The 18,611-nt window shown below is 38.9% G+C and overlaps 1 protein-coding gene across 1 annotated transcript in view; it reads right to left on the bottom strand.

Annotated features, from left to right (window-relative positions):
* The window catches only part of LOC136866382 (BSD domain-containing protein 1), a 93,930-nt gene that overhangs the window by 10,178 nt on the left and 65,141 nt on the right, over positions 1-18,611 (bottom strand). The window contains exon 6 of the mRNA XM_068226852.1: positions 4,428-4,811. Coding sequence (XP_068082953.1) covers positions 4,428-4,811 — 384 coding nt within the window. The remainder of the gene's footprint in view (positions 1-4,427; positions 4,812-18,611) is intronic.

The raw sequence follows: 18,611 nt of genomic DNA on the forward strand, positions 1-18,611 counted from the left end.
TGTAAATGTGGTAATAAAGCTTGAGCAATCTGTAAATGCAAATATTATTTTGAACACATTTTGTAAAATTTAAGTTTGATCTACATTAAAGTTATTTGAATTTCTGTTGTAACGAGTTCAAATTATTTTGTGACTATCTGGTTTCATAATATTACAGATTTATGAACTATTTCTGTAGGCTATTAAGACTGTGTTCCGATTTCTTGTCATCTAGGTCTATTTCTGTAAATATAATACTTATCCACTGACTTTGGTAAACTATAAAATTTCACACTTTGCTCAGTATTAAGGTATCTATTATTATTCTAGCTTTCATTAAGACTATTGTGTAATAGAATATCTCTTACTATTATGATGTGTGCGCTTCAAAAATAAGGAGTACGGAGCTTACTTTGCAAGTATAGCATTAGTATAATTAATTATTTGGTTGTAGCTGTTAACCTATTTGTAAATTATGTCCATCCCCAATTACTTACTTCTTGTGATTTACTGTTAAGATCCACTGTCTTTTCATATCCATTTTGTGAGGACATGATGGAAAACTATAAGATTTCACACTTTGCTCTGTATTACAGTATCTATTTTGCAATCGACAACAAAGAACATAGTACTGCCAGAACGTTTTGACATTAAAAAAATAGTACTCTGAAGATGAAACTATAAAAGGATTGAATAAATACATGTAAATATATGAACTCCAACTTGTAAACATACGTACTCCAACTCAATGTTGATCAACATGCCTCTGAGTAGTTTTCGTAATATCCAACCACAGCACCACATTGCTATACACATAACGCCTTTACTACAAGTCTCAGAAAATAAAAATTTGTGTGGTTTGACGCCTCCTCTCCAATTTGGGCAAGCAACACCACATTCATCACTTTCAGAAATTTCTGTTTACTGTTATTTTTCTAGGACCCGTCACTGTCACCACTACCAATAAATAAATCTGCACAGCGTGGCATGTCTGAGTCACTTTTGCTCTTGCTTCTGTTCAGCATTTCAGAAATATCACTGCTTCTTAACAAATGGCTTTTCTGCGACATGATTACTGCTACCAGCTTTGGCTTGGATGGAGATGGGCAATTCTGGGATTTGCACTCAATGTTGAATAGAATGTGAAGTACAGTAGAAGTCCGCTATTCCGCTATAGCGAGTATGGTATATAACAAAAACCCTGTTATAACGGCAATGTTTGCCTGTCCCTTCAAAATTCCTATATTAAACTGTGTATCATCCTTCGGTTACAGCGAGAGCCCTATCACTGACGCATCCATTATTAAGAGCGATTAAGCGCTCACAAATTTTTTTGTTACTGATATTTATGCACCCAGTCATTATACTACAAGTGATCGATCATCTTTGGTATAGTTTTCCCGCTATGTCCACTAGCATTACAAGTTGTCCATTTCATGACCGTATCGATGTTTAATCAAGAAGTAAGTATAAATAACCACCTAATCGATACTTTATTAATGCCTCAGGCAAAATTGAATAAAATTAAAACTTACAGGACATGTTTCGACCACTTAGTGGTCCTCTTCAGCTGTATAAATAAAGAACTGAAAAGAAAAACATTGACAATAAGCTCTCTCAGCGACATTCAAAGGCAATGTCAGAGTCGATTAGTAATAGCCTACCCATCGACTGCTGTTCCGTAAACGAAAATGAAAGAGGAGAACATGTTTTCGTAATAAATGTGTAAATAACGTGTCCAATAACAGTTGTTAACTCGTTAAAGATAAAGGCTGAATAAACGATTGCTTAATTTTAAAGCTAAATACTGCAATTAAGTAAGAATGGGATACACCTCATGATATGGCAGAGTGCGTCATTGATTACAGAGGTCAGTTTATATTTTCTTGTGTCCGTTAAATTACAGAAAGGCTATTATCATGTAAATTTATAGCGAGAAGGTTATAATTTCTCGACTGGCGCTTGAAGTATGTTTACATCAAACATATAGTACAGTTAAGTTAGGATAGGTGATGCTGTTTGAATAAGAAAACGGAAACGTTTGTCACAAAATGCGATCGATCATATTCAGTACGGTATAGTTTTCTCGCTATGTGCATTTGCGAGATCTCTCGTCAACATTTGTTGGCGATGTTAAAGTTGATTAGTAATGCCCATCGAATGCTGTTCTCTAAAGAACATTGGAAATGAAAGAGGATAACATGTTTTCGTAATAAATGCGCAAATAACGTGGCCGATAGCAGTTGTTAAGTCGTTAAAAATAAAGGCTGAAATAAATGATCTTTTAATTTTAATGTTATATACTGACTGAAATTAAGTAAGAATGTGATACACCTCAAGATATGGCAGAGTACATCACTGATTTCAGAGGATAGTTTACGGTAAATTTTCTTGTGTCTAGTTAAATTTCAGAAAGGAGGTGCGTTTGAAATATGTTTTCATGATACATATACGGTTAGGTGACGCCATTTGAAGAAGAAAACTGAAATGTTTGCCACAGAAGCCTCTGGAGTGATACAGTATTTCTCCGAATCCAAGACGACGGTTTTTTTCCTCAAAATCTCATGTGAAAAATCAAGGGTCGTTTTGCATTCGCGGCCTGACAGTAATGAACACCACTGGCAAATACCTCAGTAACCACGTCGTTTCTTTTCACCCCTGCGCGTCCACACACAAAACTCGTTGATAATAAACGACTGCCTCTTTATCATACATCGCTAGCTGCGGCAACCGGTTGTACAGTGTCTGTGTGTAACGTCACTGGATCTCGGGAAATAGTGAAGAAAATAGTGAAGAGAGAATGACATTCTATTATCCTCTACAAAAACGTTTCTCCAATCAGCAGAATGGCATCAAAACATGCCAGCTTTCGAATTCTTAGAAAGACCACGGCTATTCAGAAGCAGAGTTATAACGCGTCTACTGTACCTGACGCTTAGTAAAATTAAGTTTTATAGACAGCAGGAATATTTTTGTGATGGATCATTCTATTGTAAAGATAAGTGGAATAGGTATTGCTGGCAAATTTACAACGAGTTCTCATCGATGTTATGATCCCAATTTTAGGTTAATGGCTATTAAACACTTGGAATTGTATAATAATTGTGCAGCCACAAGAAAATACGGCATAGGCCCAACTAAAGCCAATATTCGGCGTTATCGTGTAGGTAAAGTTAGCTTAAAAAGGCGTACTGTACAAAAAATGCATTCAGTGGCACGCAACAAGGATGCTTTAAAGAATTCGAAGATGAAATTGTGAGGTATGTGCACAAAAAAATGCAAGGGCGGAATTGCCATGCCGTGGCGCAATAAACTTGTTCGTTGACCTTCAAAGCCTGCGATTAGGCCTATACATCGTTAATTGCTGAAGTTGAAGAACCCGGCAAACGAGACGTGCGTGTAGCAGCAGCCAGTTATATCTGATGCTGAGTGAAAGTAACAGTTTTATAGTAAGCAAGAATATTTTCCTAATGGATCGTCGTATTGTAGAGGCGTGTGGAATAGGTATTGCCGGCAAATTTTCAACGTCTTCTCTTCGATATTATGATGCCAATTTTAAGTTAATGGTTAATGAAATAAAGAATAATTGTACAGCCAGAAAAAATATGGCATAACTAAAGCAATGTTTGGCGTCGACAAATAGTCTAAAAATGCGTACTGTATAAGAAAGGCATTCATATTATTTTACAAAGCACATTTTAAGCCTGATTTAAATTTTTTTGAAGGAAAAAGTGGGGGTCGTCTTGGATTCGGAGGAACGCAGTAATATATTTTTTTTCAGAATGAATTTAATTGTACACTTTCACGTAGTATCGGATTTCGAAAAATAAACAAGTAAGCCGTAGTGTGGATATTATCCGCGAAAGCACAAGTTTTGAACAAACTGACTCCCGTTTCATACTGATTTTACTGTGTAAGGAGGTTTTCCCAACTTTTATTTAAAAAATCAGATATAACGACAATCCTCTATACCGAGTATATTTTTCGTTGTGAATACTCGCTATAACGGACTTCTACTGTAATTGAGATAATCAAATGCAGTTTTCCCTGCTAGAAAGATTAATTCTTCCTCATTCAAAGAATAAATAATGTGTCATGCTATCCCCTGGTAGAATATCTAAAATACAGCTTAATCTGATCAAACTCATGTTATGTCTCGTGCAATATTACATGGCTAGAAGCCATGAATGTATACCAATGAGTTAATGAAGAAAGAATCATAAATTCTAGTACGATGGAAAAAATGAGTAGACTTTAGTGGAGGCAATAAAGAAAAATCACTTTGTCTCTGTTTTGATATTGATCAGATGAAGAGTTTTCTAAGAAGTCTCATACCTATTTGATCAACAGTTCTAATAAATGTAGTTTGCTTGTAGAGATGTTCATAAAGTAATTTCACACTACTCACCAAACGGAATCTAATCCAACCGATCCACCAACTGACTTACCTTTATCACCGGAACAAGAGGATGTGTGACAACTAATTCCATCAGCTGAAACTATCACCAAATCTTTTCTTTCTTTTGTTTTGAGAAGATCTAAGTCATATTTAACAGCTACTCCATCTCTGGATTCTGATTCCTTTCCGGTTTTCACATGTGATGTAGTATTGGATGGATCAGAAAATTCCTCCAGTTTAGTATCTACTTGTGCAACTTCACTAATGCCACTACTTGATGCAGAGTAGTGATTGTCTTTGAAATTTTGCACCAACAAGCTATCATCCTTATTACCATTTCTGTGCAACTTTTTGTCCTCACATTCTTTTTCATATTCTTGAAGCAATCTAATTTGTTCCTCTTCTGAGAGTTCAATGTTGGTAGCAAAGTCTTCTGTTAAGAAACAAGAACAAACTGAATTACAAAAAAACAATTCTTTTTAATTCATACAACATGTAAAGAATAACTGAATAAGAAAGTTAAGGACAGTGAAGGGAACAGATGGAGGTATGATGACAGTGATGTGAAAATGGTTACTCTTTAAATTTTAGACCATATGATGAATCTCTGTGCTTGTGTTATTGATAGCATTTTCACCTCTTAATGATGATGATAATAATAATAATAATAATAATAATAATAATAATAATAATAATAATAATAATAATAATAATAATAATAATAATAATAATAATAATAATTGTATCACGGGTACACCTTCTCCGGCTATTTCAACTGCGTGCCTTCTTTAGGGCCATCTATTTCAGTGAACTCGAACTTTTAAAATTTTCTAAAACTTTCTTATCCAATGGTTAGATGGTACTGCCATCTATTATCTAGCGACCTCCAGTGGACTAAACAAAAATTAATTTCTGAACATATTTCAGTTGTCGCAGTTGGTAAACCTGATTGTTTGTTTATATGTACCTAAGTTGTCAGGACCTCACCTGGTTCCTCCTCTAAGGTAATCTGCCTATCACATGCCTGTAAGTTCTCTAGCCAATCAAACCTGGGGGACCGGGCGAGTTAGCCATATGGTTAGGAGCGTGCAGCTGTGAGCTCGCATCCAGGAAATAGTGGGTTCGAATCCCACTGTTGGCAGTCCTGAAGATGGTTTTCTGTGGTTTCCCATTTTCACACCAGGCAAATGCAGGGGCTGTACCTTAATTAAGGCCACGGCCGCTTCCTTCCCATTCCTAGGCCTATCCTGTCCCATCGTCGCCATAAGACCTCTCTGTGTCAGAGCGACGTAAAAGCAAATGGCAAATTTGGGGGAGTGTATGGAAATTTAGCCTATCAGCTCTCTGGGATTTAATTTAATCTGGAATTTTCCCCTACGGAGCTATTTAAGGAGAGCACTTTAGGGCAGTCTTGTCTGATTTGCTTTGGTTATTGAGAGTGCGACTTGACACGAGGTGAGAGAGGGCAGGAGGCAGGGTGCGGCTGGCTTGAAGAAGATTCAGCGCTAACAAGTAATGGCAGAATTTACCCAAACATGTGACTGAGCCGGTGTGTGTTCGAGGGGAAGATTTCAGGAGTTTTCTTAATATCTAATATGTCATCTTTTCATTTTGGGCTGAAATGTAGGACCTTCTGTGCAGTTTTCGGACTCTGTTTATATTCCCTACTGGGAAAATGTCCGGCTCCATGGCTAAAGGGTTAGCGTGCTGGCCTTTGTTCACAGGGGTCCCGGGTTCGATTCCCGGCAGAGTCGGGAACTTTAACCTTAATTGGTTATTTTCGCTGGCACGGGGACTAGGTGTATGTGTCGTCTTCATCATCATTTTATCCTCATCACGACGCGCAGGTCGCATACGGGAGTCAAATCAACTGGCGAGCCGAACTTGTCCTCGGACACTCCCGGCACTAAAAAAGCCATACGCCAAGTCAAGACTGGGAAAATGTTTCATGTAAGGGAGCACGAGTGGTGACCCTCAGAACTCTCCTCTTCTTTTTTTGGAACTGGGTGACTTAAGTTTTCAACCTCTAAATTTTGGATATTTTGTCTCAGTCTTTAAATGTTCCCCCTTTACCCTTTTTAGTATGGGATCAGCCTCTGTGTCATTGGGCCTTAAGCCCACTTACGTTCTTGTCTTTTTCCGAATGTTTGTTAAGAAGTGCTAGTGTTTTGCCTCCTTGCCTTTTGTTAATGGCCCGTTTTGTGTAACCTTTTCTTTTCCTTCTTACAGCCTTGTTGTATGGGTAATTATGTCGCTGTAAATTTTTATGGTTCTTCGGGTAACCATGTCTATACGTTCAGATTCCCTTAAAGAACAGTACCTAGAACTGATTGTGAAACTTTGTAATAGACAAGCCCACCATGGGACAACCACTATGAAGTGGGGTCACCCTAGGTGTTACTGAGTGTAATTTATATTTTAAATAGCATCTGAGTGCTTGATTGAGGCTACCTCTATTGTATCTTGGAGCTGATAATCCTAAAATCTTGTACCTGTTCGGAGCAATTATGCTCCTTCATAATATTGTACCTGACAGAGAGGAATTATGCTCTTTTATATGCAAGTTAACAACTGGGAGTTTCTCCCAATTAATCTTGTACCTGATCAAGGACTTCTAAGTCCAATACATTGTTGGAGCTGACAAGCTCGTTGTTAATGTGGATATCCCTCAGTAATATTTCTACTGTTTCTTGCCATATCTTACTCTCTCTCAATTTTAAGAAAGGAGCCAAAGGAGCCAAATTTTGTTAAAGTAAATGTTTGCTCTAAGTGATCCCCTGTCCAGCCATTCAACCTACGCACTTCCCATTGCTCGGTGAGCAACGGAATCACGGTAATAATAATAATATATGGGTAGTGGGGATCAACCTGGGAGTCTTTATGACTCTGGCAAATGGGAGTGAAATGCGTTGTTGCCAGTCATCTGCAACATGAGAATATTGGATTCAGCAAGTGAATCCAACTCCAACTAGCCTCCTTGACTCCAACTCCAGCACATAACCTGCAAGAGGTGCTCCTGCTACACAGAGCAACCCAGTGGAAGGTTGGGTAACCAATCCCAGTGGGAAGCTGGGTCGGTGAATCTATTAGTACTGGGGGCTTCAACGCTTACAACCTTGATAGTTAATAACTCATCACCTTCGGGTGAACAAAACTTACACACTTGTGTGACAGACTGTGTCCAACATGAAATACAAACTTAAAAAAAAAATAGAACCCAGGTGGTAATCAATTCACCCTCGCTTATGAGGGAGTATGTGGTTCGTCGGATTCTGGGTGGCCTACACCTTCCTGTGACCCAGTTGGAACTAAGAGAAACCATAAAAGGAACATCACATACCTAGCTATGTTGAATACAAACTCCTTGATTAAAACTGGGAAACCTAAACACACACCTGAAGTCCTGAACGACAAGAACATTAGTGCAGCAGCCCTACAAGAGACTAGGGGTCGAATTCATAGACAGCACTTACACTTAAGTGCCCCTTATAAGCCAGGTTTTATTTCATATTACCTACTTAAGTGTCCCACTTATTGCTATAAGTGGACCTCCCACACACACTTAAGTGTCTCACTTAAGTTGCAGCAAGATGGAGGATGATTTTGCTGAATATGTTGCATTTCATTCATAGAGTACTTTCCGTGCACACAGTAGAGATGAAAAATTCTGTCGAAATGTAATGTGACCAACAATTTAAAGAAGGTTTCCTTTCAATAAAGTGAGAGTTATAAATATTCTTGTTCCTTTCATTGAGAGAGTGAACATAATCTCTAGAGGACTCACTATCTCACCATTAATGAAGATATTGTTTTGAGATTTTATGCCACCTATTAATTTCAGGTTGTTGTTATTATTGTTATCATCACTATCATCATTACTGGTATTTCGCTTAATTGGAAACGTTTTACAAGTTTATAAGTTATCAAGACTGTAAGCCTATGGAATAGTAGAGAATTATACTGACTTATAAGAAAAATGAACGTGTTGCACTACCACCATTTATTTTAAGGTTGATTTGTGCTAATTATATCAGGTTAGTCAACCAATTGTTTGCCGGATTAGATCAGAAGTTTCTGACATTATGGCATCGCACATCAAAACATAACTATTTACAATTTATTGGGGAAGTAATTAGGCCTATTACAACGTAGCGGCTACGGATATATTGTATTTGTTAAATAATTAAAAGCGTTGTAAGGCTAGATATTCTACAGTTGGATGAATATTTGTATAGGTTCAAGTACCTGGATAACTATAAACATATTATATTAAGAAGAAAATTAGACTGGGCATTTTCGTAGTTTGCACTGTCCACAACAAGTTTTCCCCACGTCATTCATATTCTGATGTGAAACTGCGTTGGTCTACCTGTTCTATATTATGTGCATGTACTTCGACACAAGTTCTTGCAGGTGCCGTCTCAGTTTGCTGTTTTGTTATCAATTCTGATAACCAAATACAATATAGATGATCTTTTAACCTAAAAAATTTTGCGCGATGGGCATAATATATAGCACTGCCACATCTTCAGTGATACTGTATTAATGAGCGTGCTCTCTAAGTGCCGTCTATGAAATGTAAACTCATATAAGTGAATACTTATTATAAGTGATCCCTTATTACTTAAGGGTTCCACTTATGTATAAGTGCTGACTATGAATTCGGCCCTAGGTTCCAGGACAAAGATTCTCGAGGATACAAGATATATAGGGGAAAACCTGGTAAGAGAGTCATGCAGAACACAGCCTTCCTGGGGACTGGCTTTGCAGTACACCAAAGACTGGTTACAAGCATACTTGACTTCTCCTCACCCAACAACAGAACCTCGATACTATCCTTCAGATGCAATAATAGAGGATACTCTATGGTTTAACTTCCATCCTCCTACCAATAACTCCAACAGGAAAAACCCAGAGATCACAGACCAGTACTGGGACATCCTCAAGGAAACCCTAGATAAAGTCCCACATCACCCACATAACTATACTGCTGGAAGATTTCAACGCCCAGATCAGGAGAGAAAGGAAATACCAAAATACTGTAGGAAGATACCCTGCCCACAGGAGAACCAACAAGAACGGGGAACGCTTAATCAGCCTATGCAAAGTATGGACTACTCTTGATGTCCACAGCCTTCAAATACCTACCCAGGAAGGCCATGACATGGCACAGCTAAAACAGCATGTTGGCTGAGTTCCAGATAGACAGACTATGCAGCAATAGACAGGCAGCACCGCTGCAACATTACAAACATCAAGGTGCTAAGAGGAGCCAACATCGACTCTAATAATTACCTGTCCCTGGTAAAACGAACATAAAGCCACTAAAAAAAGACCAATGGTATGTTAGTGAAAAACAAGAAGATCCCTATATTCGATACCACCATACTTGAAAATGACAGCACAAGCCACCAAGAGAGACTTAATCATAGCAACAGTAGGATTAACATCACTGCAAAGTGGGACCCCACTTCGGGATGCCATAATAGCAACGGTACAGAAGATGATCCCCTATAGACATAAGGAAAATTAGCATCCATGGTGGTCCAGCGAATGTGATGCAGCAATAGAGGCCAGACAACTAGCATGTGTCAAATGGAACTAACATAAAAACGAAGCCAACCTACAAGCCTTTGTTACATCACTTCCAGAATTATAAGAGGGGCAAAGAGGAAGCACAACAAAGTCCTAGTCAATCAAGCAGAGGAAGACTTCAGAAGGAAAAACTATAGAGACCTATACATGGGCCCCAAACAGCAGATGACCCAGTTCGTTCCCCCTCCCTTACATCTCCAGAAAGCAGACGTATCACTGTGCCTCAATGACAGTGAATGCACAAAGTCCCTAGGAGACTACTTCCAAGCAATCCTAAATGCCGGAGAACCTGCCCAACGACTCCCAGTTAGAAAACCTGCTAATCCTAAGTATATCCCTCCTCAACATACGAGGAAGTAAAAAAAATCATAACACACCTCAAGAACAGCAAAGCCCCTGGGGAAGACAGGATAGTAGCAGAAATGTTGAAACCTTCAGGCACATGCATTAAGTGATCCTTGACATATGGGCTAGTGAGAAGCTCCCAGATGACTGGACCTTAGCCGCTATCCCTCCGATCCACAAGAAAGGGAACAAAACAGACCCCGGCAATTACAGAGGTATGTCACTCCTTGCGGTCACATATAAAATCTTTTCCAAGATCCTAGAACGGCATGTAACGTGACATTTTGACAATGAGTTAGGAGATTACCAAGCGTCGTTCAGAGCATCGAGATCCTGTATTGAACATATCGTCCCTACTCTGGCAAACTAGCGAATCTGCAAATTGTTAAAAGGTTAGAGGAGCTGAAAGAAGTAGTGATTACTCATGTCAAATCAATTTTTATATTTAATGATTGGTTTTATGTGGTAGGCATACAAAACGAGTTGCAGACGTGAGACTTTGTCAGAGGGTAGACAATATATAACCAATAAAATCTACACCAAAACTTCAGAAGTACAGATTCCCTAGTTTGTCACTTTCGCTAGTTTGCCAGAGTGGGGACGATATATAAAACCTCAAGACATTATAGCATAAAGCGAGCCAGACAGTGGGTAGTTACCTTTGTCAACTTCCAGAAGGCATAAGACTCCATGGATAGAACAACTCTCTTCAAAATCCTAAGGGAACTAGGACTCAATGAGAAAATAAAAAGGTTAGTGCAAGCCACCCTGCGAAACACAACTTCCAAAGTAAAGATTAGAGGACAGCTATCAGAGAGATTCCCAATCAAAACGGGATGAGGTAAGGCAGCCGGGATCTCAAGTGCAGTAGAAGTCCGCTATAGCGAGGACGGCATATAATGAGAACCCCGTTATAATGACAGTTTTTGACTGCCCCTTAAAAATTCCTATATTAAACTGTGTATTATCCTTCAATTACAGTGAGAGCCCTACAACTGACGCATCTGTTATTACGAGAGATCAAGTGCACGCGATTTTTTGCATTACCAATATTCATACACCCAGCAATTATATTGAATGCGATCGATCATCTTTGGTATAATTTTCTTGCTATGTCCACTAGCGAGCTCTGTCGTCGATATTCAAAGGCGATTTTGGAATATATTAATAATACCCGTTGACTGCTGTTCCATAAAAACAAATCGAAATGAAAGAGAAGAGGTTTTCGTAATAGATGCATAAATAATGTGTGATAGCAGTTGTTAACTCGTTAAAAGTATAGGGTGAGTAATCGATCGCTTAATATTAATGCCAAATACTGCATTTAAGTAAGAATGGAATACACCTCAACATACGGCAGACTGCATCATTGATTTCAGAGGTTACTTTATAGTTTCTCGCGTCTGGTTAAATTTTGGAAAGGCTATTATGATAATGCTTGGGACACTTCCTGGTTCCCTTAAATTAGGTTAGGTGACACTGTTTGAATAACAAAACTGAAGCGTTTGACACAAAATGCGACCTTTGGTATAATTTTCTCGCTTTGTGCACTTGCGAGCTCTCTCGTCGATATTTAAAAACGATGTCGGAGTCGATTAGTAATACCCGTCAACTGCCATTCTGTAAAGAACATTAGAAAAGAAAGAGGAGAATGTGTTTTGTAACAAATACATAAATAATGTGGTTGATAGTAGTCGTTAACCCATTAGAGATAAAGGCTAAGTAAATGATCGCTTAATTTTAATACTATATACTGAAATTAAGTAAAAATGTGATACACCTGAAGATCTGACAGAGCGCATCACTGATTTCACAGCTTAGTCATGTCAGTTTACATTTTGGTACGGCTATTCCCATGTAAATTTACAACGAGAATGTTATTTCCCTACCGGTGTTTGGAATATGTTTTCATGGTACATATACGGCTAAGTTAGGTTAGGCGACACTGTTTGAATTTAAAAAATGAAGTGTTTGACACAAAATGCGACCTTTGGTATAGTTTTCTCGCTACGTACACTTACAAGTTCTCTCATCGACATTCAAAGGCAATGTCAGAGTCGATTAGTAATACCCGTTGACTGCTGTTCTGTAAAGAAAATTCTAAATGAAAGAGGATAACATGTTTTCGTGATAAATGCATAAATAATGTGGCTGATAGCAGTTGTTAACTTGTTTGAAATAAAGGCTGAAGTAAATGATTGCTTAATTTTAATGTTATATTCTGAATTTAAGTAAGAAAGTGATAGACCTCAAGATATGGCGGAGTACATCACCGATTTCAGAGGATAATTTGTATTTTCTTGAGTCTAGTTAAATTTTGGAAAGGCTATTCCCATGTAAATTTACAGCGAGTAAGTTATCATTTCATTACAAGCGCTTGAAATATGTTTTCATGATTGTATCATACGGTTAGGTGACGCTGTTGAAGAAGAAAACTAGAACATTTGCCAATGAGGCCTCTGGAGTAATACTGTAATTTTTTCAGAATGAAATTAAACATACACTTTCACGTAGTATCGGATTTCAAAAAATAACAAACGAGTAAGCAGTAGTGTGGATATCATTTGCGAAAACGCAAGTTTAGAACAAACTGATGGGCGTTTCATACTGATTATAATGTGTATGGGGTATTTCCCGACTTTTACGGAAAATCGGATATAACGACAATCTGCTATAGCGAGTATATTTTCTGCTGTTATGAATTCTCACTATAATGGACTTCTACAGTACATTATTTAACTACATCCTGGAAAAGATTATCAGGGAATGGACCAGATCTCTACCAGTGTTTAAGAATGGGGGTCAAAGCAGACAACCTTTGCTGATGACCTGACCTTATTAGCATACGACATAAAAGAGGCCAAAACGCAACTCCAAACACTACACTCAATAGCCGCTAAAATAGATCTCCTGATCAACATTGGAAAGACCGAGTTCATTACCAATATCAAAGGTGCCCCTGGAACAATGAAAGTCAAGGACACCGAGCATATCAAGAAAGCAAAAACTGTGAAGTACCTCAGAATGTGGATTTCAGAAGACCTTAGTGAAATGGTTGGTCTCGAACAGAGAAGAATCAAACTATACTACGTATACCATGCCTGGAGAAAACTGTACACCTTAAAACACCTATCGATGAATGCCAAACTAAGATACTATAATGCAATTGTTAGACCGTCAGTCCTCTACACAGCACAGTGCCTATATCTAGCTAAGTAGCTCCACTAAGAGCCCTCAATGTATTGACTCAGGACCGAACCTGCCAAGCTGGGCTCAGAAGGCCAGTGCTCTACCATCTGAACTACTCAAACTGGCACTTCTCATCTCCCTTTAGTAGTAGAGTAATGTTTCATTCATAAACCTTTCTTGATAAATATCCTATGCAAGAGAGTGAGCCACACCAAAATCTGTTTAGTAGTTCTTGAAATTAGCCTGCACAAACACGACACACTTACCACGTATTTTATTTTATATATATATGTATAGATATTATTGGTCATATATTTATGCTAACAATTAATAGTTATGATTGTGATGCACCTTACAGACATGTGAAAAATGTCAGCTTCATTCAGCACCTCACTTACTATATCCAGATTACTTACAATACTTTATATGGAACTAGATGCCAGTAACAACGAGGAGAGGGGAATTCACATTAATTATCATGTTTACGAATTATTCACTGTTTAACAGTCTCAGAATCGATGTACTGATGTAGGCTTTCATAGCCAGTTAACACGTTCATTCCGACGTGTGCCATTGGTGGTACACAATTAAAAAAATTACCTCTCAAAAATTGCTTGGTATATAGCATTGCATTCCTTAAAAGACAACATTGGGTTTTTATTTAAACAACGTTGTTTTTCACATGAAACCCCTTGATCAATGGTCAGTTTGGTATTATAACAGTTTTAGAGACATTTTACGCACTTTATTTGACAATAAGTGGCAATCTCATGCTATCGTGTGCCACCAGTGGTACATGCAATTTCATGGTCACTGAAGTAGATTTTGAAGATTTTTAATTTCCAAAACTGCTTGTATGAGTGCTACACCTCCCATAAGCAATCAGTAGAGTGCTCCCTCAATGTATCTATGAACCTCTCACGTTCGACAATAATGAAACACTTTACAGTTACATTGTTTACGGTCTGCATCGTTTTCGTAGGCCTATCGCATAATATGGTACTTTTTGCTGGAGCTGTTTTAGGAAAAGTAAAACCACATTCCCGTTTTAGTTTGTGGTAGGCCTACATATTTATTATGGATCCCGATGAGATTGAAGGAATTCTAAATGAAAGTACGTGTGTCTGAAGTTAGGACATATTAGTATCTGGAAGAGAATATTTACCATTAGACACTGAAAGTAATAGTGACCTAATTAATGTGGTAGAAGAAAGTGAAGAAGAATGAAGTTATTAAGAAAGGAGTGATGGTAAACCAGTACAAACGGTGGGGTGAACTGACTTGAAAGCCATGTGGGGGAAGTTCCTTTTTCTGGACATTCAGGGCTGCAGTAAGATTTGAAACACACTCCGACCAACCAGACGAAGTGGACCAAGAAAAGAGGTCTATCTACCTGATTACAGTGCCGTATTATAAGAACAAATACGAACTGGACGACATAGAAGTGAGGGGTCTCATGATCGGTGCGAGAGGGACAATCGCTAAGAAGATGATAGAACTGATGAAGACCTTTAACATCAGTACCAAGGAGTTCATCGACTGGGGGCTGAAAGCGCTCAGGGGTTCTCTTTTGATACTCAGACACCACCTATACTCGCCAGACTGAGAGTCGCCAGATTGAGACATAATTTACTTGTTTTATTTTTGAACTAAATTGTTTGTGTATTCTTTGTCTTTGGCAGCCTCCAAGTGTAGGAAGATTTTGAAAATAAAAAGCAATTTTTAGGTGATGAAATCTTAGATAATTGTTTTAGAAACCAACAGACATGCACGGTGAAAAGGCACTCACTAATGGCTCACCTTCCGTTTAGGAAGGACTGTATGAAAGAAGCTGTTTGGAGTTCTTATGATCATGGGCATTTGTCCTTCCCCCCCCCCCCAAAAGTACTGGTCTAACAATCCTATGTATGGAAATGGGGTTATAAAGAAAACTATGACAGTGATTTGACACCCTGCTGAAATGCTTGCTTTTCCATAATAACGAGAAATCAACCATTGTTGAACCTCGTCTAGCAAAAATCAAAACCTGTGTTTTCTTACACTATAAAAGTCAATTTGCATTGGAATTTAATAAATCAACCTTATTATAACTATACACAATTTTGTAATCTTACAGGTTGTTTAATAAATGAAATGCTATTTTTTCATAATTAAAGGAGGTTACTGAATGACTTATTTACAGGCTTTTTTTGCATCAATTTTTGTTATATCATGTACCACCGGTTGTGCACAATGTATAGAATCCTAATAAACCCGAAGCATTACTCTATTCCCTTGCACAAAATGTGACTACAATATAAAGCAACATGTATCTTGAACCACATTGTGCGCCACCGGTGGCGCATGTCAGATTTTTGTGTGTATTACGATTTCACACAGTATACATCATGGTACCTCAAACATGTTTAGAGTATGCACTGTAGATTAATGTCTGAGATCATCATCATCATCATCATCATCATCATCATCATCATCATCATCATCAGAGCCTGATCAACCCCCTTTTGCAGCAAAACCCTTCCCCCAAGGTAACTACACTACTAGGTAGGCTACTCCAGCGGTTGAAGCTCCCACTGGCTGGAGCGCTATGATGTCACGTGATATGAACGATAGCGAGTAAGGTACACAGTCGCAGTACAGCAAGCCTGTTAATTCTCAAACCTGTGAAACATCTTCCCAATCTTTCATCAAATAATAATCTGGTTTAGTCCGATTCGATAAGTAATGGTACTTCCAATAGAGTTCAAAATAAGATGAGTGAAAATGCGTTAAATTTTGTCACATGCTGAGCAGGTAGAACATCAAATATCAAATACATGACATATAATAAGATAAGAAATAAAATATTGCAATGCAACTCAAATTGATTCATTTCTTTGCTGATGAAGTAAATATTTAGATCAAATGGCATAGGAAAATATGCATCATAACGACATTTTTATGGAATTATATTAATTAAAACTTACGTGTCAGGAGACTTAATCAGTTGATGAACCAACCCAAAGCTTACCTTCCTACTGGCATTTTTTCTCAGTGCTAGGTCCTTACTCTTTGCATTTAAATGCCGTATCCTATTAAATGTCCTGGTCCTTACGTAGAGAAAAATTATTTTGTCATGGAATATTGGAAATTTTGACTTAATAATAGAAATAAGAGTTTTCATTATGTTTTTGCATCTGGATATAGCCTGACCGTGAAACACACCAAACGTAATTTCAAACTGGGCTATGTTTTTTGACCACTCATGACTGGGATGGGTGAAACCCCCTTTTGAAATAACCGAGATCCAGTTACAGGTCTCTTCTCGCAGCAGTGAAGAGTTTTCTTTCAAGGCACTAAGAGTTTCATCAATCAAGCGACACTTGAAAGCCACATAACCCGTGCGGTATTTTGGGGAATCTTGGGTGACATCCTCCCCTCCTACCGACTGACATGAACTCTCCTCTCTTAGCAACTCGGTTTCGACATTCTCGACGAACAATTCAGTTTCTGAAGACTCCTCAACAATGTCAATGCACAGTTCATTTGTGACAAAGAGATTTAAATTTTCTTCAGACTCGCGTTCCACAATACTTGTTGATGAGCCACTGAAGTCTTCTCCGACCGACGTGCTTCCAGATAAAGGAATCGAATTTGCATTTCCTGATAATAACAGTAGCCTAATTCCATTTCTCACTTCAAGTAGAGTTGGGTTGTTATAAAAAGCTCCCAACCCAAGAAAACGAGATAAAACGTTCTCCAAACAATCCTGGTTTAGGAGCGATGTTAGTACACAATTAGAATTAAAGAAGGTTCAACCTATTCAATACAAAGTGTGTTGTACAAGGTCTTCACAACATGTTATTTATTATTACTAGTACCAGTTTCGACGCTTAATGGCGCAACCAACCAACCAACCAACCAACCAACCAACCAACCAACCAACCAACCAACCAACCAACCAACCAACCAACCAACCAACCAACCAACCAACCAACCAACCAACCAACCAACCAACCAACCAACCAACCAACCAACCAACCAACCAACCAACCAACCAACCAACCAACCAACCAACCAACCAACCAACCAACCAACCAACCAACCAACCAACCAACCAACCAACCAACCAACCAACCAACCAACCAACCAACCAACCAACCAACCAACCAACCAACCAACCAACCAACCAACCAACCAACCAACCAACCAACCAACCAACCAACCAACCAACCAACCAACCAACCAACCAACCAACCAACCAACCAACCAACCAACCAACCAACCAACCAACCAACCAACCAACCAACCAACCAACCAACCAACCAACCAACCAACCAACCAACCAACCAACCAACCAACCAACCAACCAACCAACCAACCAACCAACCAACCAACCAACCAACCAACCAACCAACCAACCAACCAACCAACCAACCAACCAACCAACCAACCAACCAACCAACCAACCAACCAACCAACCAACCAACCAACCAACCAACCAACCAACCAACCAACCAACCAACCAACCAACCAACCAACCAACCAACCAACCAACCAACCAACCAACCAACCAACCAACCAACCAACCAACCAACCAACCAACCAACCAACCAACCAACCAACCAACCAACCAACCAACCAACCAACCAACCAACCAACCAACCAACCAACCAACCAACCAACCAACCAACCAACCAACCAACCAACCAACCAACCAACCAACCAACCAACCAACCAACCAACCAACCAACCAACCAACCAACCAACCAACCAACCAACCAACCAACCAACCAACCAACCAACCAACCAACCAACCAACCAACCAACCAACCAACCAACCAACCAACCAACCAACCAACCAACCAACCAACCAACCAACCAACCAACCAACCAACCAACCAACCAACCAACCAACCAACCAACCAACCAACCAACCAACCAACCAACCAACCAACCAACCAACCAACCAACCAACCAACCAACCAACCAACCAACCAACCAACCAACCAACCAACCAACCAACCAACCAACCAACCAACCAACCAACCAACCAACCAACCAACCAACCAACCAACCAACCAACCAACCAACCAACCAACCAACCAACCAACCAACCAACCAA

The sequence above is a fragment of the Anabrus simplex genome, chromosome 3, assembly GCF_040414725.1.
Source record: "Anabrus simplex isolate iqAnaSimp1 chromosome 3, ASM4041472v1, whole genome shotgun sequence".
Lineage (NCBI taxonomy): Eukaryota > Metazoa > Arthropoda > Insecta > Orthoptera > Tettigoniidae > Anabrus > Anabrus simplex.